The sequence below is a fragment of the Ursus maritimus genome, unplaced genomic scaffold, assembly GCF_017311325.1.
Source record: "Ursus maritimus isolate PB19 unplaced genomic scaffold, ASM1731132v1 scaffold_14, whole genome shotgun sequence".
NCBI lineage: Eukaryota > Metazoa > Chordata > Mammalia > Carnivora > Ursidae > Ursus > Ursus maritimus.
The window spans coordinates 10,393,149-10,417,584 of NW_024423786.1; the positions used below are offsets into that span (position 1 = coordinate 10,393,149).

Sequence of the window (24,436 nt, forward strand, 5' to 3'; positions counted from 1 at the left end):
ACACGGGACAGGTATCAACATAGCGAGGCCAGAGCAATGGGCAAATGAGGTAACTGGCCTGTGGTGGCCTCACCAACCCGCCCTTCACACCCCACTTACGAACAGTCCTTTCTTAGAAACCATGACCCAACCCCCCACGCCTATGACATTATTTCCGTATTCCACTCTCAAAAGCCCTGCTCTCAGTCATCTCCCAAGTGCCTTCCAGAGGTACAGACTGCTGAAAGCTAACAGCATAATTCCCAGCTTTGTAAAAGAGATTAGAAGGAATTTTCTGGGATAGGGCCTGTGATGGTTCATTTTAGGTTCATGGGGTACCCAACCATTTGGTTAAGCAGTATTCTCGGCGTGTCTGTGAGGGTGTTTCTGAATGAGATGAATATTTAAACCGGTACAGTGAGTAAAACAGAAGCCCTTCCCAATGTAAGTAGGCCTCAACAAACTTGAGAGCTGAAACACAACAACAAGGCTGAGTCACAAAGAATCCTCTCTGCCTGTCTTCCTGTTGGGACATCACTCTCCCCCTGACTTTCTACATTCATACTGGAACGTACACCATTGGCTCTCCTGGGTCTCCGGCTTGCCATTATACCTCTTGGGACTTCTCATCCTTCATAGCTGAATGAGCCATTTCCTTGTAGTCTAGCTCTCTATCATCTATCCTATTGGTCCCATTTCTCTGAAGAACCCAGGGTAATTCAGGAACCTTCTGGACCAAAAAAAAAATCATGTGTTTATATATACTGTAATATTTATGAAGTTGGGATGTTCTACCCAATTTATAAGCCCTGCCCAGTGTAGCCAGCCACCGTGCCACTGCAGGAAGGGACCTGCTGCAGAACCTTTCGAAGTGTGACCCTACTGAGTACACCTCAGCACAGAGGCGCCACAATGCCCTTATTCCTCCGACTTCTGCTGCAGTAGGTTCCAGGACCCCGACCACCAGGCTGGAGTCTGACCTATTTAAGATCCCTTCCAGGAGAGGAGGAAAATCATGGGATGCATGGGATGCTGGGATCCAGCTAGGTTTGGCCCAGTCAGGGTCGAGGTACTGTAGCTTATGTTCTTTACAGCCTATGAGGATTGTTGGATTTATTTAAATGAATGATAATTTCAAGTAGGGCATTGTAATTATTATGAGCAGCACACCGTTGAATGTTGAACCTGAAATACTAAGAAACCAAAAAAAAAAAAAAAAAAATTTTTTTTTAAATGGCCAGAAAGCTGTTAGCTCACATGAGGCAGGCACGTTCCAAACAGAACATAAACAACTTCAGCAGAATATAAATGATAATGAGACAAAGCCGCTCAATGACTACGGTGGGACAAGACAAAACAAGGCCACTCCACAATGGGGTCTGAAACTACACAGAAACAAGGATACTCTGCAACCACAAATACAACATGTCCCTTCTTCAGTTCTCTGAAGTGCCTATTATTTCTTTAAGTGACAACTCTGGCTTAGCCTTTACCTTCCAATCCCCTACACAAAAATCACCAAAACGTATTATCATCAACTTGTGTCTATTTCCTAAGAGCACCCAAACCAAAACTAGCCCTCATTTCTCTAAACCTCCTGAAAATCACCCATCTCCGCCCCAGATATATAATAAATGACATCTAAACTCCTCCATCATGAAGAGGTTTTGCTAGCAGGAGCTTCTCCTCATGCAACTAAAAATTAAATAAACCTAATTGTGTCTGACTAAGGATGAGCTTCTGGGTTTCCGGCTGGTGCACTTTGACCTAACCTTGCACAAGGACGTCGCTGCTTACTCAAGGTCATGTTCGACTGGAAGAGGAAGAGGTTATGGATGTTAACATTGCAATTGCTCAGAGGATCTCAGTAAAAACCAAAGTGACTCACTAAAATGCTCTAAAGGAAAAAAAATTCATCACCACATGAAGAAGAAAAGAAGAAAGAAAGAAAAGCTGACCAAGAGAAGGCTCTTTTAAAGTATTAGCGGGTAACTTGTTAAGTAATTCAAGCCTCAGGCTAAATGAGATCATTCCCGTAATTGCTGAGGATAATGCCCAGCACAAATTCAAAGCACATGTTTACCATCACAATCATCGTCACTATCACTCTTATATGATCACGGATTATCAGTCCCTGCAGATGATTTTAACAGGATGCATGCCCACATATATATCCACACAAACAAAAACAAGAACGTTTGCCTAACTGAGCGTATGAAAAGTCCGTCCGCTCAGTTCATCACGTAAGCAAAGGGAGAGGAACAATTAGTACTCACATTGAGCTGAAGTTCATCTGTCCACTGTCCAATCAGACGGTAACCAGGGTTGGTGGTGTTTGTGGTCTGGTACTGAAAGATGTCATAACGCCCAGGTGCATCCCCATTTTTGTTAAACATTACTGGGGTGCCCGCACTCCCTGAGGAAGACAAGAAAATGCCAGAGTTTATAATCGAAACTCCTTCTACCTCTTATGCCTTGGGTGGTGGTCTGGAGACCTGCTGATGAGCAAGGTAGCTAATAGATAACCCCGTTGTCTAATAGGTTCCCCCCTAAATGGGCAAAGGGTAATCCCATGGGCGAGTCATCACTATGGCCTACGGATGCTTACTAGAGAAGGTGGGAAGGTGACATACCTCGCTCTTTGAAAAGTTCTATTTCTCAATATTTCTTAGTATTTTATGCTAATCTTTGCCCCTTATGAAGAAAATTAAATGCATTATTTCCCAGAGACCATCTTAAGTTGTATTATTATTTTAGTACCCACCTAATTATCAATTGTGGTTAGTAAAGAACCATTTCAAAAATAATATATTTTTAAAAAAGGAAATCTAAGAGAATTAAGAAACAAAAAGTTTACTTAAATATGTACTTGGGTACTGATTGCATTTAAGCATATTTGTTGCTGACCATTTCTAATTTATATGATAACCAGTTTAAAATGCTTAGCAATGTACGTGGAAAGTATTTAACAAATACTAATTTTTTCTCAATCGGCTCTGCAGGTCTTACTTCTTTAAAATATGGGTCTTAAATGAAACCCATTATTTTGGCAGAATTAGACACTTAAGTCAACTTAAAAAGACTAATACGTTTATCGAGAGAGAGAGAGAGAGAGAGAGAGAGAGAGAGAGTGTGTGTATGTGTGTGTGTGTGTGTGTGTCCATGTGTATCCTTTGAAAGTTAGATGTGAGTGAAAAGCTCCTTAGTATTAACCACATGAAACAACTGGCAAATCATAGACAGAGAATGGAAGATGGGGGTTTGGGTTTACTTTCAGCAACAGTTACAAAGGATTCGTCAAAAGTTGACAAACTGAGTGCTGTTTCTCTCATGATCCCTTGGAAATAGGATAAATACCACTGGCCTCAGGGTATGTGACTGTATCTGCTCTCCAAGTTAACACTGCATTGATATTTTCCAGAGGAAACAATGATCTATTTCCTGTCTTCTACAAGGAAGTTAAAGATCACTTATAAGCGGAAACAAAATCACTACGAACAGAAGTTCATTTTGCTATTTTTTGTTTGAGAAGGGTAGGGTAAATTCAGGTAATGAGTATGAAGCCCTTTTGAGAATTCTCATTATAAATTTAAGACCCTAATGATGGCAAAGTTCTGCATTTGGTTAGCAAAGTCATTAGCTTCTGCAGAAGCTGGGCCAACATGGTATTTGCATTAATAACATGGATAGGGTGGAAAAAAAGACAAGTTAATTGGAAAAGAGTAAACAAGCTTAAAACAGGAAAAAAAAAAGTGCACCTATACTTACGGAAGTAGGCGTATGATGCTGAGTGGCCACACGTGAATAATCACTCAACACAAGAACAGAGTTAGAAAATGGGTCCAGACAGAGTGACAACATATTAGGTCATCAGAGACATACAGAATTGCAATCCTTTGTTGAAGCTTACCTCTAGTGGAAGAGGGAGTTCAACATACTAGGCAGGAAACAGGAAGAGCTAAGAACTCCACACTATCCTACAATTGTCGAGCATAGGATTTTACGACACTTTGGTATTGAAAATGAAAAAAAAAATGGAGTTTATAGTAGGCTCACTAATGGCTCCCCAAATATTTCTATGTCCTAATCCCCAGAACCTGTGAATGTTACCATACAAAATGAGAGATTTTTGGAGATATGATTAGGGATCATGAGATGGGAGAAGACTATTTTGGATTATCTGGGTGAGCCCGGTGCAATCATAATGATCCCTATAAGAAAGAGGGAACAGGAATCATAGAGGAAGGAGTTGTGATGGTCAAAACAAGAAGCTAGAGTGATGTGAGGAAGGGTTCATGATTCCAGAAGGGCAAGTGGTCCTCACGAGCTAGAAAAGTCAAGGAAACCAATTCTTTCCCGGAGCCTACAGAAGGAATCAGCCCTGCCTTCACCTTAACAAAACCCAGTGAGACCTGTTTCAGACTCCCAAACTACAGAACTGTAAGACCATAAATTTATGGTGTTTAAGCCACCAAATTTATGGTATTTTTAAGGTAGCAATATGAAACTAATGAAGACTGGAGGACACAGAACATCAAACTTCTTAATTTTACAGGTGACAAAGTATACTTAGGTTCAAAAAGGGGAAGTTCCTTGCCCCAGAGTGACTCAGCTAACTCAACTAACATAGTGCTTAATGACTGGCTTTGGAATCCCCAAGAAGGGGTTTAAATTCCAGAAACCACCTTCTAAGTGTGACTGTTATCATTTTATTCATTCTCCTTCAGCTTCTGAATATCCCTAATGATACCTTTCTCAAGGGTTACTAAGGATTCAATGTAATAAAGTAGATAAACTGCTTAGTTCCATGCCTTTTATGTAACAAATGCTCAATGGATGAATGAATGGTTTTGTTTATTGTTTTGTTTTTAAAACAAGCTCTGGACAGTTTTAGTAAAGAAAAATTTTGTGTGATTTACTTTTCACTGGTCTGTCCCGGCATGCTTCTAATGATACCAGAATCACCTGGATCAACGATAACCAGTGTGCATACTCTGTAGTATTTCCCACATGCTGTGCCCATCCCAATATTATTACCGCTGTAGTGATAATGGACACCAGTTCTGGCCAACAAGGCATAGTTCTCTATTTAGGATTTCCTCGGAGCTGGGCAGTTGACAGTGAGGATGACCAGCTCTGCTTTGCCATGTCTGATTGTTTTCAGAGTCTGCTTGCCCTCTAGCATGCACTTTTCACTTTCCATAACAAGTTTGAGCCTAGGTTGATCGACTCCAGTGACTTTTTCATCTTCCTCATGGCCACCATCTTCCTGCCTTAGGTGAGGGACAGCCCCACCAAGAGTAGACGCCAAGATGGCCAGAAGTGAGAAAGGAAAGACTTTCATTTTTATCATTGTTTTATTTGCTGGTGTCTCAAGACCAGAACACCTGCCTTCGGATATTCAGACTGTCTTTTAGTGTGCCAAAGTTGTCTCTCCTAACTTGTGTCTTATTTGAATTTCTCCATCAGTGTAAATTTTTTTTTTCCCCTAAAGAGCAGACTAAAGCCTATTCTGAGGATGGGCACTGATCTATGAACAACATTGCTCTGGTCCCATCAACTTGAGTCAGTGGTTGTACCTTTGTGTGGTCAAGGGCACTATTTCAATTTGTTCTTCCTATGTCTTACCTGAACACTATCCCTAGAGCCCACAAAGGCACCCAATTTTATCACAAGAGAAAGCTCTTAAGCCTTCTCTGTATGCTAACCAACACAAGTTTCTCCAGTACGGCGTACACACACACACACACACACACACATCAATATCAAAAACAGCTTTTTAATAGTGACTTTCTGCTCTCAGTGAGCCTTGTAAGTATAAGGAGAAGAAAAAAAATCTGGATTCCATATGTTAATAGCAAGAAAATGAGAATCCTATCATTTTGCAGGAAGATATTAATATTCATATGCTCTCCTTTCTTTTCTTTCACACTGGATACTAGGATTCATGTTGTGCTTTGCTGTAATTCTATGGCTTCTATTCATTCAATAATACGACTTGAGCTTTTCGTAGTCTTTGAGAAGAGAGAGCAAGAATTTGGAGGCCTGGGGCTCCAAAGGATCTCTAGCTCACCAGCTAAATATTCATCAAAATGGGACACACTGCCTAATCTTTCTCTCTTCTTACAATCTTTGTGAGGAGAAATGATTCTTGTCATGCCCTTTCCATTCTCATTAAAGTTCATGCTTTAAAAAAAATTAAGGCAGAAGAGCTGAATACTTTATCTAAGTGATGACTTGTAATAGCATATTGTGTGGCTTTGACCTTTTTGATGGATTCTATAATGCAACTGGCTTATTATTTCCAGGTTTTTTTCCACCACAGCTCCCATTTAATAGCATCCCTGAACTTCTTGAAAGAGAATAAAGGGGATTATGTTCAATGAAGACTTGAAGACTATATTTAAAAAAAAAAAAAAATCAAAGAGGTCCAGAGAAGAGAAAGAAGTCATCAAAAGAGAAGTGATCACCTGCAGAAATGTCCACAGGTATCAGGGCTAGAACACAAGTGTACAATGGTGAAGGAAACAGGGCCACTTGCCAAACTGGGATACTGAGAGGAAACCAGATGACAGAAGGTATTTATCTTCAATCTCCTCTACTAAATTAGAGTATCTGAATGAAATTCCTTTCTTCCAGGACAGAGAAGAATTTGGGATTTAGATTTCCCAGATGACAAAAGAGTCTTCTGTATCAAGGTATTTAGAAGTATTTTTCTCTCACTTTACCACCCCATACACAGATTCCAGAAATGCAGCATTAATTTGTGTTTAATCATCTATTGCTACTCAACAAACCACCCTAAAAATTAGTGCTCCAAATAATGACGACCTGTATTTTGAAATCTGAGCTGGGCTCAGCAGGGACATCAACTCTCTGGTCCTCATGTCAGTGGGGGCAGCTTGAAGCTCACATGCCTGATAATTGATGCTGGCTGTCAGCTGGGATCTCAGCTGGGGCTATGGCTGAAATACCCTCATATGGCCTGTTTGAGTTCTTGGCTTCCTCCCAACATGATAGCTGTTTCCATAATACTAATGTTCCAAGAGTACCAGGCAGCGGCCCTATTACTTTTATGACTTAGAAGTCACAGAGTGTCACTTCTGCATTCGTCACAGGCTCACTCAGATTCAAGGGGAGGGAACCTAGATCTTACCTAAGTTAGAAAAGCTAACTTCATTTTTCAAGAACACATGAGATATGTCTTCCTTACAAAACATACCTCAATCGAATTTGTTCTCTGGAAACTAACAAACGTAGATGCAGACATACTTCAGATTAACTACGTCACAATATAGCAATTCTCTAAGATTAGGTATGTGAGATAACCAATTTGTTAAATTTACATCTGCAGGTAGTGACATCTAGTTGGATGGGCCAACAGAGATAACTAAATCAAATTTAGGCTCAGGTCACTGCATTCATTTGGGATGTAGGAAAAAATGGCTATAAGTGATAAAGACAAAATTAGCCATCTTTTCTCTTGGTACATAAAAGGAGGTTAAGCACTTGGTGAACCCATAACAATACTTTGAGGGCATTTTCTTATTTCCTAAATTGATGCTTTGGTAAATGTGAATTTCAGAGCTATTAAATCGTACTCCACTGGTCTAGAACAAAACTCCCAGGGGTACAAAAAACTCCAAACGAAAGTAACGTAAGAGCACAATTAAGCTTACTGAGACAAAAAAATCAAAATTCTCCCTAAAACATGCAAAAAAAGTCTCCATTCTGTCAGCAGGAATGATGCAGTAAAGCCTTCTTCTCAGACATGTAAATAGCGGTCAAGGGAGCAGACTGTAGAGTTAGGAACCTAGGTTCCAAGTATGTAACGTCATCACTACCCATGTGTCTTTGAACATCAGGGTTCCTAATTTCTCCATGAATCACTTTCTTTATCTATAAAAAAAATAAGGAAAATAAGAGAATCTAACAATTTCGTGTTTTGAATACTAAGCCAGCCAACGCAAGTGAAGTACTTAGCACACGTTCTGGCACAGTGATCATTTGAAAACATGAGCCCTGTGTTCATCTCAGAAGCTCTGCAACTTTGGCTCATCAGTGGGAAAGACCATCTGGACCAAACGAGTCTACAGATATTACCTGGGAGAAGAGTCAGGGCAAAGTCACCAAGGACATTTTCAAAATCATCTTTGTTACTAGGGTGAGAGTGGCCACGCACATCCACAGACCAGAATGCAAAGCCGCAAACCAACCATACCCCATATGATAAACAGCACTGCTTGATAAACAATATAGCTTATATGCATTTAGTTCTGGGGAATTTAATTATATATTTTAGGAGATTCTGTAGAATTGGGAAAAAAACTAACAAAGATTATTTGTAGTTGAACTGTTTTTATGGTTTTATATATAGTCATTTTTGTCTCCATCTTAACTAAGAAACTATTAGTTCCAAAACTGAATATGGTTCCCCTTTGTCCAGCTATGAGGTAACTCCTCAGGGACTGATGCAGTGTTGTGGGTTTAAATGGATTATTATTTACAAGAAGATCTGGAAGATGATTCTTTAAACAATAATGTAATAATCTAATTTGGGAAATTAACATTGATATAATACTATTTGAAACATATGCAATTTAAAAAATTCTCACAATCAACAAAACTAAAAGGCAACCAATGGAATGGGAGAAGATACCGCAAATGATATATCCAATAAATAATTAGTATCCAAAATATATAAAGAACTGATAAAATTCCAGACCCTAAAAATATTCCAATTAAAAAGTGGGCAGAAGACATGAACAGACATTTCTCTAAAGAAGACATACAGGTGGCCAACAGACACATGAAAAGATGCTCAACATCACTCATCATCAGGGAAATGCAAATCAATACTTCTCACACCTATCAGAATGGCTAAAATAAAAAACTCAAGAAACAACAACTGTTGGTGAGGTGTTAAAACAAGGGAATCCTTTTGCACTGTCGGTAGGAATGCAAACTGGTGCAGCCGCTGTATAAAACAGTACGGAGATTCCTCAAAAATTAAAAATAGAGCTACCCTATGACCCAGTAATCTCAATATTGGGTATTTATCCCCAAAATACAAAAACACTAATTCAAAGAGATACATGCACCCTTACGTTTATAGAAGAATTATTTACAATAGCCAAATTATGGAAGCAGCCCAAGAGTTCATTGATAGATGAATGGATAAAGAAGATGTGGTATGTATATACAAGTACGTATATACAACGGAATATTTCTCAGCATTAAAAAAGAATGAAATCTTGCCATTTGCAATGACATGGATGGATCTAGAGAGTATAAGGCTAAGTGAACTAAGTCAATCAGAGAAACAAATACCATGTGATGTCACTCATGTGGAATTTAAGAAACAAAACAAATGAACAAAGGAAGAAAAAAAGAGACACAAACCAAGAAACAGAATCAAGCGATGGTTACTAGAGGGAGGTGATGGGGAAATGGATTAAATAGGTGAAGGGAATTAAAGAGTATATCATGATGAAAAGAATAAAATAAAAGGATAATTAAAAAGTTCTTCATGGTCTCATTAATGGCCTTTGATATAGGATCAATCAGTGTTCCCACATTACATTAATAGTAATGTCTCCTTTGTTTCTTCCAGCCTGGAATAATTCCTCTGTCTTTATCATGACTTGGAGAGTTTTAAGGAGTACCAGCCAGTTATTCTGGAAAACATCCTTCAATTTGGCTTTGTCTGATGCTTCCTTGTGATTAGACTGAGGTTACGTATTTTTGGCAATAGGATCTCAGAAGTGATGTTGTAACATTTTATAGGGTTATCAAACGTAAGTGATGTCACTAAGGTTCATTACTGGTGATGTTGACCTTGATTATTTGGTTAAGGTGCTGTCTTCCAGGTTTCTCCACTCTCAAATTATTCTTTTCCCCTTTGTAATTAATGCTTCTTGATGGAAGATGCTTTGAGACCATGAAGATACCTTGTTTCTGATCATACTTTATCCCAATAATTTTAGTATCCACTGATGATTCCTGCCTGGAACACTTATTAGAGGGGTCCTTGCAAAATCGTGATTTTGTACTGCCATCTGTCATTACATTATACTTCTTCTGCATCTATGTATTCAATTCAATTATTTATTTATTATCAGTATGGACTCATTGACGTTGGTTTCATTCTGTAAGTTTAATTCACTATCGTCCTCAAATTGGCAAGTGTGATCTCCTTCAGTTTGGCTCCCGGGCTCTTTCAACATGAGCCCATCAGTTTTTGAGCACTCTCCTACTTTCTGACACAACATGATGCTTCAAACTCATCTTGTACTTTTGCTGCCCTGGCCCTTGAATCTATAGTTATTCTATAGAGCTTTCATTCTTTTTACTGGAGAGTGTATATATAAATAAGATGTGGGTGCTAGGTGTCATCTTTTCTACCAGGGTGTCATTGCTCCTAGCCCTTTCAACTAGGCAACACAAATATGTATACATATATAACACACACATATCTATTTCTGTACCTACTTATCTGCATGCATATTAAAAGCTATGAGTTCTGGTGCACCTGGCTGGCTCAGTCGGTTGAGCATCTGACTTGATTTCAGCTCAGATCATGCTCTCAGGGTCCTGGGATGGAGCCCCAAGTCAGGCTCCACACTCAGAAGGGAGTCTACTTGAGGATTCTCTCTCTCTGCCCCTATCCTTCCCCAATTTCTCCTCACCTTGCTTGAGCTCTCTGTCTCTCTCCCCCCAAATAAATAACTCTTGGAAAAAAAAAAAAGAAAGCTATGAGTTCATGCAGGTATCTCCTATCCAAACACAACACAAGGTTCCTTCTAGTTTTCTCTCATTCTTACTAGTAATTTCTTTCTGACAGTTAGAAACCTGGCTCTCATTCCCCACAATATACTTCATTATTCTGAGTCCTCTTACATAAATTGTTTTCATATTTGTGAACCCACGAGTTTACTAGCTATTGTATAATAATTGTGAACCATTAGTCATCTTTAGTCTTATATAGCATATAGTCAAATACTGTCTTCTAAAACTACCTGTGCTCATTTTTTAATTCCTTAAACCCCTCAGCATGGTTACATTGCTCATTTGTAATACAGTTAAATTTATTTATTACTGTCTCTATTGAATTTTGTGTTATACCTATGTGATGGTTAGTTTTCTGTGTTGCCTTGACTGGGGATGCCCAGACAGCCAGTAAAATATTATTTCTGGGTGTGTTTGTGAGGGTGTACCTGAAAAAGATTAGTATTCGAATTGGTAAACTGAATAAAGCAGGTGGTTCTCTCCAAGGTGGTGGTGGGGGCATCATACAGTCTCTTGAGGGCCTCACTAGAGAAAAAACGCAGAAGAAGGGCCAATTCACTGTCTCTACATGAGCTGAGACAGGTGCCTTCTCCTGCCCTCAGATACTGGTGGCTCCCAGTTACCTGGCTTTTGGACTCAGATCAGGACTTCCACCACAAGCCCTCCAATTGTTAGGTGTTTATACGTGGACTGAATTACAATACCAATTTCCCTGGTTCCCCAGCTTGTAGACTGAAGGTAGTGGGACTTTCTTCTCTCCATAATTGTGTGAGCCAATTCCTGTGAATAAATCTCTTCTATATAGCTAATATATATCCTATTGGTTCTCTCTGGAAAACTCTGACTAATGCAACCTACATTCAGGTTTATTTCAACTATTTGTTTAGTTTTTGTTACGTGAAGTGTTCAAATGTTGTAAGAGTCAACACTACATGAAAGGTATTATCAGAGAAGTGGTATTCCTCCTTCATGCCTTCTACCCTATTTGCCCATTTCCCCCACCGATCTATAACTACCCCTTTCAGGTAAACAATTAATTTCTATCAGGAATGTGCATAATCTGGGATGTGGTTGTTGTGGCAACTTACAATCATTACTTCAATTGACTTGGCCACCTAGAGCAACGGTCCCTTTTCTTTCCTCTTTCCCTTCCCACTCCTACTAATATTCACTGAGGAAGAATCTAGCTTTCTGTATCTCTCCATTTTGGGAAAAAGAAGACAAACCATAACTCCCAAATATTCATTCATTCATTCATTCATTCATTCATTCATCTACTCATCATTCATATATTGAATCAACCATTGAAGTCATATAAATGACTGGGTTTTTGCAATAAATAATTCAACTCCGTAACTCAGGAAACACAGAATGCCAACACTTAGAATTGCAAAAATCATAGATATTTGGAGACTCACCATTGAAATTAACATTGCGGATATACTTCAACAACTTCTTGCCCCCAGCTTGTTCCATCTCTGGACAGACGCCTCGGTAGTCAGCGCAGAGATCTTTGTTCATATGATGGAGGGCATGAGCCATTGCATAGACTGCATCAATCACAAACTGAACTTTACCTTCCTGTTCATAGTTGGAATCTTTTCCAATTCTCTCCTGTCCTGCACATTAAAACAAGAAACACGCACACAGAAAGATTGGTGTTGAGTAAAACATCAACATTTGCATTTACTTTCAACTGTGCTGAAAGAAAACAATGTTTTGGGGAATACAATCGTGCAAACTACATATCCACATTTGCTACCATATTAAGTTGTTTTGATAGTGTTTGGTATTTGACTTGGTAGCACTAACCTTTCTCATGTATTAGACAAACTTTAGAAGCACACTCCAAAAGATCACAATGACAGCTTTTGTAATAGGCCAACATACTGTTCAAATACAGCAGTCCCATAGAATAACGGGATTGCTGGGATTAGAGACTGGACTTCAGTATTCAAATCTTCAAAGCTCGCTCACTCTAAAGAGGTGACAGATCAAAAGGAAAATGATAGAAAACAAACTGAATTCCATACCTGAATTTCAATATACTTCTACATACCTACTCCATCTTTTGTCTGGCTCAATGGTTGGTATTACTGGAAACTCAGGTGCTCAGGCTAGAAGCTGTCATCTTACTGCCCACCCTCACATTTATCTAATGAGGAGCCAAGTTCTATCAATTCTAGCTCTGTAACACTGAACAGTTGCAGCCACCCTATCAATGCCCCATTATGCCCTTCTCATCTTCCATCGGGATGCAACGCTAGATGCCTCCCTCCATCTATTCATTCTTCCATGTTCATCTTTCCAAATAACAGAGCTTATCACCTCACCCTCATGCTCAGAATTCTTCCATGGTTCTTCACTGCCTACAAAATAAAATTCAAAGTCTTGCCCCTGACAAATGAGGATGCTCATCACTTTGCCCGGATCTGCCTAAGAAGACAAAGTGATATTAAGTGCCCTTCATTGTGTTAGAAACTTTGTATACATTGTTTTTATTTCATTCTTACTTTGTGAGTTACATGTTATTTATCCTCACTATACAGATAGGAAAGGTCAGCCTTAATAGAGATTAAACTACTTCCTAAAACCACATATGGTAGAGTGATTATAGCTCAGATTTGTCCAACTCCAAAGCCCACATTCTTCTTATGACGTTGGCCCTACCTTTCCCTAGAATTTTGTTGCTGTTGTTGTTGTTCCAGACAGATACAGTGCTATTTTTTTTATTACACCATCAACTCTAAAGTTAAGTTATATTTGCTCATGCTCTTGACTTTGCCAGAAACATCCTGCCTCCTGCTGTCACTCATCACAACTTAATTCTCTCTCCATGGCACAATGCACTGGTTGCCTACCATTAGTCCCTTAATCACATTTAAGGATTTTCATGAAAATTTTCAAATATTTATTGTAAAATTAATAGTAGCACTGTATTTTAATGTTCTATGTTTCCCAGAAATTTTCTTTTATTTTTCCCCTTATATCCCCAACAGCACACAAAGCATTTAGTATTTAGTAGATGCCAAACGATACTTGTATTAAATTATGCATTCATTAAGCACATGATACCAGGAACTCTCTTTAGACCTTTTGATCCTTTAGGAAGAATTATTATCCACAGATTGCATTCACTTTCACAGCAATATTTCCCAGATTGTTTTCTATGGCACATTTCTATAGTGAACAAACAAGAGAAATTCTACAACCCTAAAACTTTCCCCTGCAAAACAAAAGGTTCCCGATAGACACTGCATTACATATTTTTAGATTACTGACAGGCTTTTCCAAAGCATTTAATGTTATGAGAAAAAATTATAATCTATAAGAAGAAATTTCACAATTTCCCAAATTTGCTTGAATTTGTATTTTTCCTTTTCAGACTACACATTAATATCTCACAGGGCAGATATTTCTGATATATATAAATATATATAAATATAATATATATATGATATATATAAATATATATAAATATAATATATATATGATATATATAAATATATATAAATATAATATATATATGATATATATAATATATATAATTTTGTATTTAATATATAATTATATATATTATATATGTATTTATATATATAAAACAGTGTGTGTACAGGATTTTTGTATTTTAAGATAAAAGTCATTAAAAATTCATACTGCTACTTCCAATTGAAACTCAGGACTACAATTTTTTTTTTATTATTCTCAGCACACTTACACTTCTACCTCCTTTCTTTTATGAGGAAAATCCTGGTTCTTAACGATACCATTCTGATGATTCATTTGCTTTATTCCATAATATAGATAACATTCTTAAAATATCTTGTCCAGCAGTCTAAGAAGTATATGAATAGCCTTTTGAGAATTGTTTTTCAATCTTTTGCCTATTTGGGTGGTAGATGCTGAGAATAGGGATTGTTTTGTTAAAGGGTAAATTTATATGTATTTTTTGCTAAATATTGACACATTCTCCTCTAGAGTGAGACTGCACTAATTTGCTCTCCTACCAACAAAGAGTGAAAGTGTTCATTCCCCTAAGGACCTCAGCCACAGTATACTGGGGAACCTAATTTTGTCAATCACATAGATACGTGTGTAACACTGCCACAGTGCATTTTCATTCGCATTTATCTTAGTATAGGGGAGGTTGAACATTTGTGCCTATGATTAAGAGCCATTGTATTTATACGGTTCATAATGCAACCAACTTTTATAAAAATTGGGTCATTTCCTTGTCTATTTCTAACAGCTTTTTATTAATTAGAAATATTAACTCTTTGAGATTAAGTTGCAAATCTTATTCCCAGTAGGTCATTTTTTATTTACTTTCTTTACATACTTATTTTCCAAATAAAATTTTGTAGATATAATTTTGTTTTTCAGTTTGGGGCTTTAAATTTAAATTCAATTAATTAGCATATAGTGTATTATTAGTTTCAGAGGTAGAGTTCAGTGATTCATCAGTCTTATATAACACCCAGTGCTCATTACATCACGTGCCCTCCCCTTAATGCCCACCACCCAGTTACCCCATCCCTCCATCCCCCTCCCCTTCAGCAGCACTCAGTTTGTTTCCTATGATTAAGAGTCTCTTATGGCTTGTTTCCCTCTCTGATTTTGTCTTGTTTTGTTTTTCCTGGGTTTGTTTCTTTAGTAACCAGAATCATGCTGTACGTATTGTTCTTTGATGTGCTTGTTGGAGATATTCTCAGCCTAGCATGCTCCTTTTATCCATTATATATTCCAAAGAATTAGTGTCACTGTTTGGGTTGCTTCATTCTGCTGTTATAATTATGCTGACTTTTGTGCACAAACTTGAGTACAGGGGCTGGAATTTGAGGGAGAGAGTGTCAGTTTGAGTCCTTGTCAATGTGAAGTGAAGGTGTGTTGACTTGGCATTGAGCAGGCGGCAGGAGGGTGGCTGGACTGTGGATTTGGGACCCACCAGCCAATGGCATCATGTGTGATGGGGATGTGGCTGGTTTTGCTCCTGGTCATGAATTCCTTTAACTTTGTTTTTCTGGGAAACTCTATCTTTCCTTCTATTCTGAATGAAAACCTTGCTGGATAGAGTATTCTTGGCCACAGATTTTTTCCTTTTAGCACTTTGAATATATCATGCCACCCCTTTCCTGCCTGCAAAGTTTCTGCTGAAAAAATCCACTGATCGAATTATGGGGTTTCCTTTGTATGTAACTGCTTTCCTTTTTCTTCGTGCTTTTAAAATTCTCCCTTTATTACTACTTTTGGTCATCGTATTTACTTTGTGTCTTGGTGCAGACCTCTTTGGGTTGGTTTTGTTGGGGGCTCTCTGTGTCTTTTGGATCTGAATTTCTCTTTCCTTCCCTAGAGTCAGGAAATTTTCAGCTATTATTTCTTCAAATGAATCTTCTGCCCCCTTTTCTCTCTCTTCTTCTTCTGGGATCACTATCATGCAACTAATATGCTTGAGAGTGTTGCTGAGTTCCCTGGGTCTGTTCTCATTTTGCATATTTTTCCCTCTCATCTGCTCAGCTTGATTACTTTCCATTACTCTGTCCTCCAGATTACTGATCTGTTCTTCTACTTCCTCTTGTTTGCTACTTATTCCAGGTGCTCTATTTTTAATTTCATTTAGTGAGTTCATTATCTCTAATCGGTTCTTTTTTCAGGTCTCCTATATCTTTGTGGAGGGTCTCATGGAGGTCCTGTACTCCTTTCTTTAATATTAGAGAGTATCTTTATGAGCATTAATTTAAATTCACTATCAGACATATTACTTATCTCCATTTTGTTTAGGTCTCTGGCTATGATTTCATTCTGCTCTTTCGTTTGGGACATATCCCTCTGTATCCTCATTTTGTCTATTGTTGTGTCTGTTTCTATGTGTTAGGAAAGTCAGCTATGTCTCCTGCACTTGAAAGTAGTGGCTTTATGAAGAAGAGGCCCTGCAGTGCAATGTCTCCTTTTCACCAGAAAATGGTTCTTCAGGGTATCTCCTATGTGTGTTCCTACAGGGGTGTCCTAACGTTGTGGAGGAGCTGTGTTTGCCTTCAGTCCAACCTGTGATGATTCTCCCCTTGTTGTGGGCAGACTCTGGTGCCTGTGGTGTTAGTGGGCCAGTCTGGGGCTGCCTTGGCCTTGAGTTGAGTCAAACCAGGTGTTTGCCAGAGATGAAGTAGCACCGAACTGCAGGGCACTTTCCCTATGTTGTCCCCTGAGAAGCTTTTATTGGTGGGTGGGGCCTGCAGTCAGACCAGGTGCCTGCCCCAAATCCACAGCTGGGGTCACAGTCAGACTGGTGTGTAGTTACCTTCCCCTAGGGCAGGAGTGGTGTTGGCCCTTGTCTGGGCTGCTTGCACACTGCCAGGCTTGTGGGACTGCCTTGATGGGATCTTGCCAAGAGCATACTGGAGGGGGTGGATTTCACTGTGGTCTCTTGTCTAGATCTGGCTGTGGAGAGTATGTTCTACCAGGCTTCGGGTCACTTTCTGGGTTATTTATGCTGATGTAGGGGTTCTCCAGGTGGCCACACTGCAGGAGGTGAGCCCAGGGTCCTCCTACTCTGCCATCTTCCCAGCAGCCTCTCAAAACAAATTTTTTTTCCAAGCAAATTATCTTTTTCTTTTTTTTTAACTTCTAGATTATGAATTCCCACTCTCAGAGTAAAGAAGACTCCACCCATGTCTTCCTCCAGTGCTTGTATAATTTTGCTTTTAATAGTTAGATATTTGAGGTCTCCTGAGTGGTTCAGTGGGTTAAGCATCTGTCTTCAGCTCAGGTCATAATCTCAGGGTCCTAGGATTAAGTCATGAAATCAGCTCCCCACTCAGCAGGAAGTCTGCTTCTCCCTCTCCCTCTGCCCCTTCCCCCCACCCCCTGCCCATGCTCTCTCTCTCTTGCTCTGTCAAAAATAAATAAATAAAATCTTTTTAAAAAGTTAGAGAGTTTGACTTCTTTGCCAATTTGAATACCTTTTATTTCTTTCTGTTGTCTGATTGCTGATGCTAGGACTTCTTGTACTATGTTAAACACTAGTCGTGAGAGTGGGAATCCTTGTCTTGCTCCTGCTCTTAAGAGAAAAGCTCTCAGCTTTTCCCCATTGAGAATGATATTCACCATGGGCTTTTAATAGATGGTTTTTATGAAATTGAGGAATGTTCCCTCTCTCCCTACACTCTGAAGAGTTTTTATCAGGAAAGGACTGCTGTATTTTGTCAAAAACAGACAAATAGGTCAATGGAACAGAATAGAGTCTCCAGAAATGGACCCTCAACTCTGTGGTCAACTAATCTTCAACAAATCAGGAAAAAATATCCAATGGAAAAAAGACAGTCTCTTCAATAAACAGGGTTGGGGAAACTGGACAGCTATATACAGAAGAATGAAACTGGAACATTCTCTTATACCATACACAAAAATAAACTCTAAATGGATGAAAGACCTCAATGTAAGACAGGAATCCATCAAATCCTAGAGGAGAATGTAGGCAGTAACCTCTTTGACATCAGCCACAGCAACTTCTTTCATGACACATCTCCAAAGGCAAGGGAAACAAAAGCAAAAATGAACTTTGGAACTTCATCAAGATAAAAAGCTTCTGCACAGCAAAGGAAATTGTAAACAAAACTAAGAGGCAACTCAAGGAATGGGAGAAGATATTTGCAAATGATGTTACAGATAAAGGGCTGGTATCTAAGATCTATAAAGAACTTCTCAAACTCAACACTCAAAAAACAAATAATCAAGTCAAAAAATGGGCAGATGAACAGAGCCTTCTTAAGAAGACATACGCAGACACATGAAAAAAATGTCCAATATCATTAGCCATCAGGGAAATTCAAATCAAAACCACACTGAGATATCAACTTACACCAGTTAGAATAGCAAAAATTAACAAGGCAGGAAACAACAAATATTGGTGAGGATGTGGAGAAAGGGAGCCCTCTTACACTGTTGGTGGAAATGCAAGCTGGTACAGCCACTTTGAAAAACGGTATGGAAATTCCTCAAAAATTAAAAATAGAGCTACCCTATGATCCAGCGATTGCACTACGGAGTATTTACCCAAAGATACAGATGTAGTGAAAAGAAAGGGCACATGCATCCCAATGTTCATAGCAGCAATGTCTACAATAGCCAAACTGGAAGGAGTTGAGAGGCCCTTCAACAGACGAATGGATAAAGAAGATGTGGTTCATATATACAATGGAATATTATTCAGCCATCAGAAAGGATGAATACCTACCATTTGCATCTACATGAATGGAACTGGAGAGGATTATGCTAAGTGAAATAAGTCAAGCAGAGAAAGACAATTATCATTTGGCTTCACTCATAGGTGGAACACAAGGAATAGCACGGAGAAAATTAAGGGGAAGGAAGGGAAAACTGAAGGGTGGTAATCAGAGGGGGAGATGAACCATGAGAGACTATGGACTCCGGGAAACAATCTGAGGGTTTCAGAGGGGAGGGGGGAGGGGGATGGGTTGGCCTGGTGATGTGTATTAAGGAGGTCACGTGTTGTAATGAGCACTGGGTATTATACGCAAATAATGAATCATGAAACACTACATCAAAAACTAATGATCTACTGTATGGTGACTAACATAACATGATTAAAAAAAAAGGTGGGTATATGAGGGGCGCCTAGGTGGCTCAGTTGGTTAAGCGTTTGACACTTGATTTTGGCTCAGGTCATGATCTCAGGGTTGTGAGATCAAGCCCCATGTGTGGAGCCTGCTTAAGATTCTCTCTCTCCCTTTCTTTCTGCCTCTCCTCCCCCCCTCAGCTCATGTGCACGCTATTTCTCTTTCTCCCTCTCCAAAAAAAAAAGAAAAAAAAAAGAAAAAAAAGAAAAGGAAAGAAGGAAAGAGAAGAAAAAAAAAGTTCGATATTTGATCCATTTCAAATGTATTCTGGTGTACAGGGTGAGGAATAAATCAAAATTTTATCTTTTTCCATATAGCTATTCACTTGTAACATACAACAGCTTATCTTCTGTCACAGATTTGAGGTGGTGTCTTCATTCTATACTAAATTTCTGTATGTAATTAGGTCTATTTCTGGATTTTAAAAATCTATTTCATTGTTTGGTTTGTCTATTCATGCATCAATGCTAGAATTATAAAGGATAACATTTTAATACCTGGTAGAGTTAGACATTTTTACACATAATTATTCTTTTTTCTTCAAATTTTCCTGGTTCTTTTTATTTATTGAAATGAACTTTATTAATCACTTATATAGCTTGAGGAATAAAAAACCTGATGGTACATTTATTGAGTTTATGCTGTATTTATAAATAAACTAGAACAGAAATTTTTATGAGGGTGAGTCTCCCTACCTTTTTCTTTCCTCTTGGTCAAGTCTACTTTGCTTCCTTCAGTGTTTAACTGTTTCTCAAAATAAAGGTTTTAAGTGTTTCTTGAAAAGTTAGCCTAGGTATTTCATTTATTTCTGCTATTATAAGTACAGTTTTTTTTGCTACACATTTCTTATTGTTTTTGTTTTATATGTAAAAACTATTCTTTGTTGTGGTTTTATTACTTTTCAACTTTCTATCATGAAAAATTTTAAACGTAGTACAAGGTTGAAAGAACTTTACAGTGAACCCACCAACTAGATTCTTACATTAACATTTTACAATACTTACTTTACAAGGCAATTCATTTTCTCATATTAACTTTATAACCTGCTACTTTAGAAATTTGTTATTTTTTATAGTACTCAAAAAAGCAATCGTGAAGGCATTATGACCACTATAAAATATGTACTATGGAACAGGTTCAGACTAATAATTTAGGAGACCAGTTTCTATACTGCATTCATAGAGACATTTATCCCAGAAAGAATACCTTGAAAAATAATAGCAATATTTTAAATAATATTATTTGTGGAACACTGTAAGCTTTATGTCTTTCTTGGAGAGTTACCAGGCATACTAGCTTATTAAAGGCTCTAAGAAGACTTAAGAGATAATTTTGTCTTTAGGGATACCAGGACTTGGGAAATGTAATTGTATATCAAGAGTATCAAACATGGAAAGTTCATTAAAAAAAAAAAAAGTTTAACTTTATTTTCCCTAGTGTCAGAGACACAACTACTTGCCAACTTTCTTCCCTCCTTCTTTAATTGTAATCTGTTCTCTTCAGATACTGACACCACTAGTGTGTGTGTGTGTGTGTGTGTGTGTGTGTGTGTGTGTGTGTGTTGGGGGGATGGAGGGAAGGAGAAAGACAGGGAGAAAGAGAAGGAGAGAGACAGGGAGAAAGAGAGAAGGAGAAATAAAGGGAGAGAGAGAAAGAGGGACATGTGTTCTGAACCTTCTTTGAACCTCACTGAGTCAGTTCTGATTTGTCTAACCAACTCAATTTCTTCTGCAAGGGCCATTTTAGAACAAGCATGGGAAGCAATTCTAGCCAGTGAGATATAAGAGGAGTTTGATGGGGGGGTACCCCTGAGAAAGTTTACTTGCTCTTAGAAAGAGATGTACTCAATTTTATCAAAAGCAAGCCCAACACATACCCTGCAATTACTCTGGTCATCTTGTGGTCCTAAGGAAATTACACAGCAAACAAATGACAGCATAAAAATGTGGTAGGTATATGAAAATACAAGTGAGTTTTGAGTTAGCCAAGCCTGAAATCACCCTATGTTTTCTCCATGTGACATATTAAATGGTTTGTCCACTTTACTGAAGCTTAATACTCAATATTTTCCATATTCCTATGAATGCTACTCTTCTTATTCATATAACACTTTATAATATCCTAGCATTAAGCATCTTTCCTTGAAAAACACCACAGAAGGTTTAATAAATACTTCAACCAAAGACTGAAGTAGGGGGAAATAAGAACATTTTCTTCTTCTTCTTCTTCTTCTTCTTCTTCTTCTTCTTCTTCTTCTTCTTCTTTTTTTTTTTTTAAGATTTGATTTATTTATTTATTTTAGAGGGAGAAAGAGAGCACTCCCACAAGTGGGGGGAGGGGCAGAGGGAGAGAATCTTTAAGCAGACTCCCCACCAAACATGGAGCACAACTTGGGGCTACACCCCACAACCCATGAGATCACGACCTGAGCAGAAACCAAGTCAGATGCTCAACCAACTAAGCCAACTAGATGTCCTGAAAATAATATTTTCAATTAATTGTTAGTTAACAACTCATTCTTTCTATCTTTCTGATTAGCTAGGATGTTTTCATATTTTTTTCTTGGATGGAGTTGATCCTTTTCAACATGTTTCCCATGAAAGGGTCTCAGGTTTAGAAAAGTAAGAAAAACTCTGAAGCACTATCTTTTATTTCTCCAGCATGCAAAGAAGCTTATCTTTTAAAGTCTTGTGATTTTCTGGAAATGGATAAATTCCTAGAAACAAAATCTTCCAAAATGGAAGCAGAAAGAAATAGAAAATCTGAGTAGACTAATTACCAGTAAAGAAATTAAATCAGTAATTAAAAATCTATCAAAAAAAAAAAAAAGTCCAGGACTAGTTGGATTCATAGGTGAATTATACCAAAGATTTAAAGAAGAGTTAATACCAAAATTAATAACTTTAATCAAATTATTCAAAAAAAAATAAAGAGGAAGGAAAGATTTCAAATACATTCTGGAGGCCAGCTTATCTTGATAACAAACCCAGACAAAGAGACCACCAAATAAATAAATAAATAAATAAATAAATAAATAAATAAATAAAACTATAGGCCAATATCTTTGATGAATATGGGTGCAAAAATCCTTGACAGATTATTAGCAAACCACATTCAACAATACATTAAAAGGATCATTCACCATAATCAAGTAGGATTAATTTTGGGGATGCAAAGATGAGTCAATATTCACAAATCAATCAATGTGACACACCTCATCACAAAATGAAGAATAAAAATCATACAATCATCTCATTAGATGCAGAAAAAGCATTTGACAAAATTCAACATCTGTTTATATTAAAAACTCTCCACGTAGTGGGTTTAGAGGGAACATAATTCAATGTAATAAAGCCCATATATGAAAAACACAGAGCTAACATTATATTCAATGCTGAAAAACTGAGAGCTTATCCTCTACTATCAGAAACAAAACAAGGCTAGCCCCCTCACCACTTTTATTCAATATCGTATTAGAAATCCTAGCCATAGCAATCAGAGAAGAAAAAGAAATAAGAAGTGTACATATGGGTAAAGAGGATGTTAAACTGTCATTATTTGCAGATGACATGATAGTATATATAGAAAACCCTAAAGACTCCACCAAAAATGAATGTAATAAGTGAATTAAGTAAAGGAGCAGGATACAAAATTCACACTGAGAAATTGGTAGCATTTCTATCCATTGATAATGAAGTAGTAGAAAGAGAAATCAATAATTTCATTTACAATTTCACCAAAAACAACAAAATGCTTGGTAATAAACTTAACCAAGTAGGTAAAAGACCTATACTCTGAAAGCACTGACAAAAGAAATTGAAGATGACACAAACAACTAGAAAAATATTCCATGCTCATGAATTGGATGAGTATTGTTACAATGTTCCTATTACTCAAAGAAATCTACAGATTTAATGCAATCCCTATCAAAATACCAACAGAATTTTCCACTGAACTATAAGTAGTAATACTAAAATCTGTATGGAACCACAAAAGACTTCTGATAGCCAAAACAATCTAGAGAAATAACAAAGCTGGAGGTATCAAAATCCCAGATTTCAAGATATACTACAAAGCTGTAGCAATCAGAACAGCATAGCGCTGACACAAAAATAGGCACATAGATCAACAGAACACAATAGAGAGCCCAGAAATAAATGCACGCTTATAGAGTCAATAACCTATGACGAGTTAGGGGGAACTTTCTTTCCTATGGGGAAAAGACAATCTCTTCAAAACACATTGCTGTGAAAACATGACAGCTACATGAAAAATAATGAAATTAGACTGCTTTCTTATACTATATACAAAAAAGGACTCAAAATGCATTAAACACCTAAATATGAGACCTAAAATCATAAACATCCTAGCAGAAAACACAGGCAGTAATTTCTCTGACATCAGCTATAGCAACATTTTTCTACATAGGTCTCCTGAGGCAAGAGAAACAAAAGCACAAATAAACTATTGGGACTACATCAAAATGAAATGTTTTTGCACAGCAAAGGAAATCATCAACAAAACAAAAAGGCAACCTATTGAATGGGAAAAGATATTTGTAAGTGATAGATGGCACTTAACAGTGATATATCCAAATATGGGTTAATACTCAAAATATATAAAGGATGTATACAATACCAAAACAATTTGAATTTAAAAAATGGGCAGAGAACCCAAATAGATATTTTTCTAAAGATGACATACAGAGATGACCCACTCACCAAAAGATATTTGACATCACTAATTAACAGGAAGTGCAAATCAAAACCACAATGAGATAGCACCTTACACCTGTCAGAATGGCTAAAATAAAAAAGACAAGAAATAACAAGTGTTGGTGAGGATGTGAAGAAGAAAGGAACGCTTGTGCACTGTTGGTAGGAATGGTAAATGGTGGAGCCACTGTGAAAAACAGTATGGAAGTTGCTCAAAAATTAACAATAGAAATACCATATGATCCAGTAATTCTACTACTGGGTACTTACCCCCCCCCAAAAAAAAAAATCCCGAAAACAGTAATTTGAAAAGATAACATGCAC

The 24,436-nt window shown here is 37.7% G+C and overlaps 1 protein-coding gene and 1 pseudogene across 1 annotated transcript in view; both read right to left on the bottom strand.

The window, feature by feature from the left end:
- The window catches only part of GRM7 (glutamate metabotropic receptor 7), an 814,755-nt gene that overhangs the window by 210,383 nt on the left and 579,936 nt on the right, over positions 1-24,436 (bottom strand). Inside the window, exons 6-7 of the mRNA XM_008697935.2 lie at positions 12,186-12,386; positions 2,256-2,395 (exon numbers count right to left, since the gene is read on the bottom strand). Of these exons, the coding sequence (XP_008696157.2) occupies positions 2,256-2,395; positions 12,186-12,386 (341 nt within the window). The remainder of the gene's footprint in view (positions 1-2,255; positions 2,396-12,185; positions 12,387-24,436) is intronic.
- Positions 4,895-5,244, bottom strand: LOC103669588 (annotated as a pseudogene).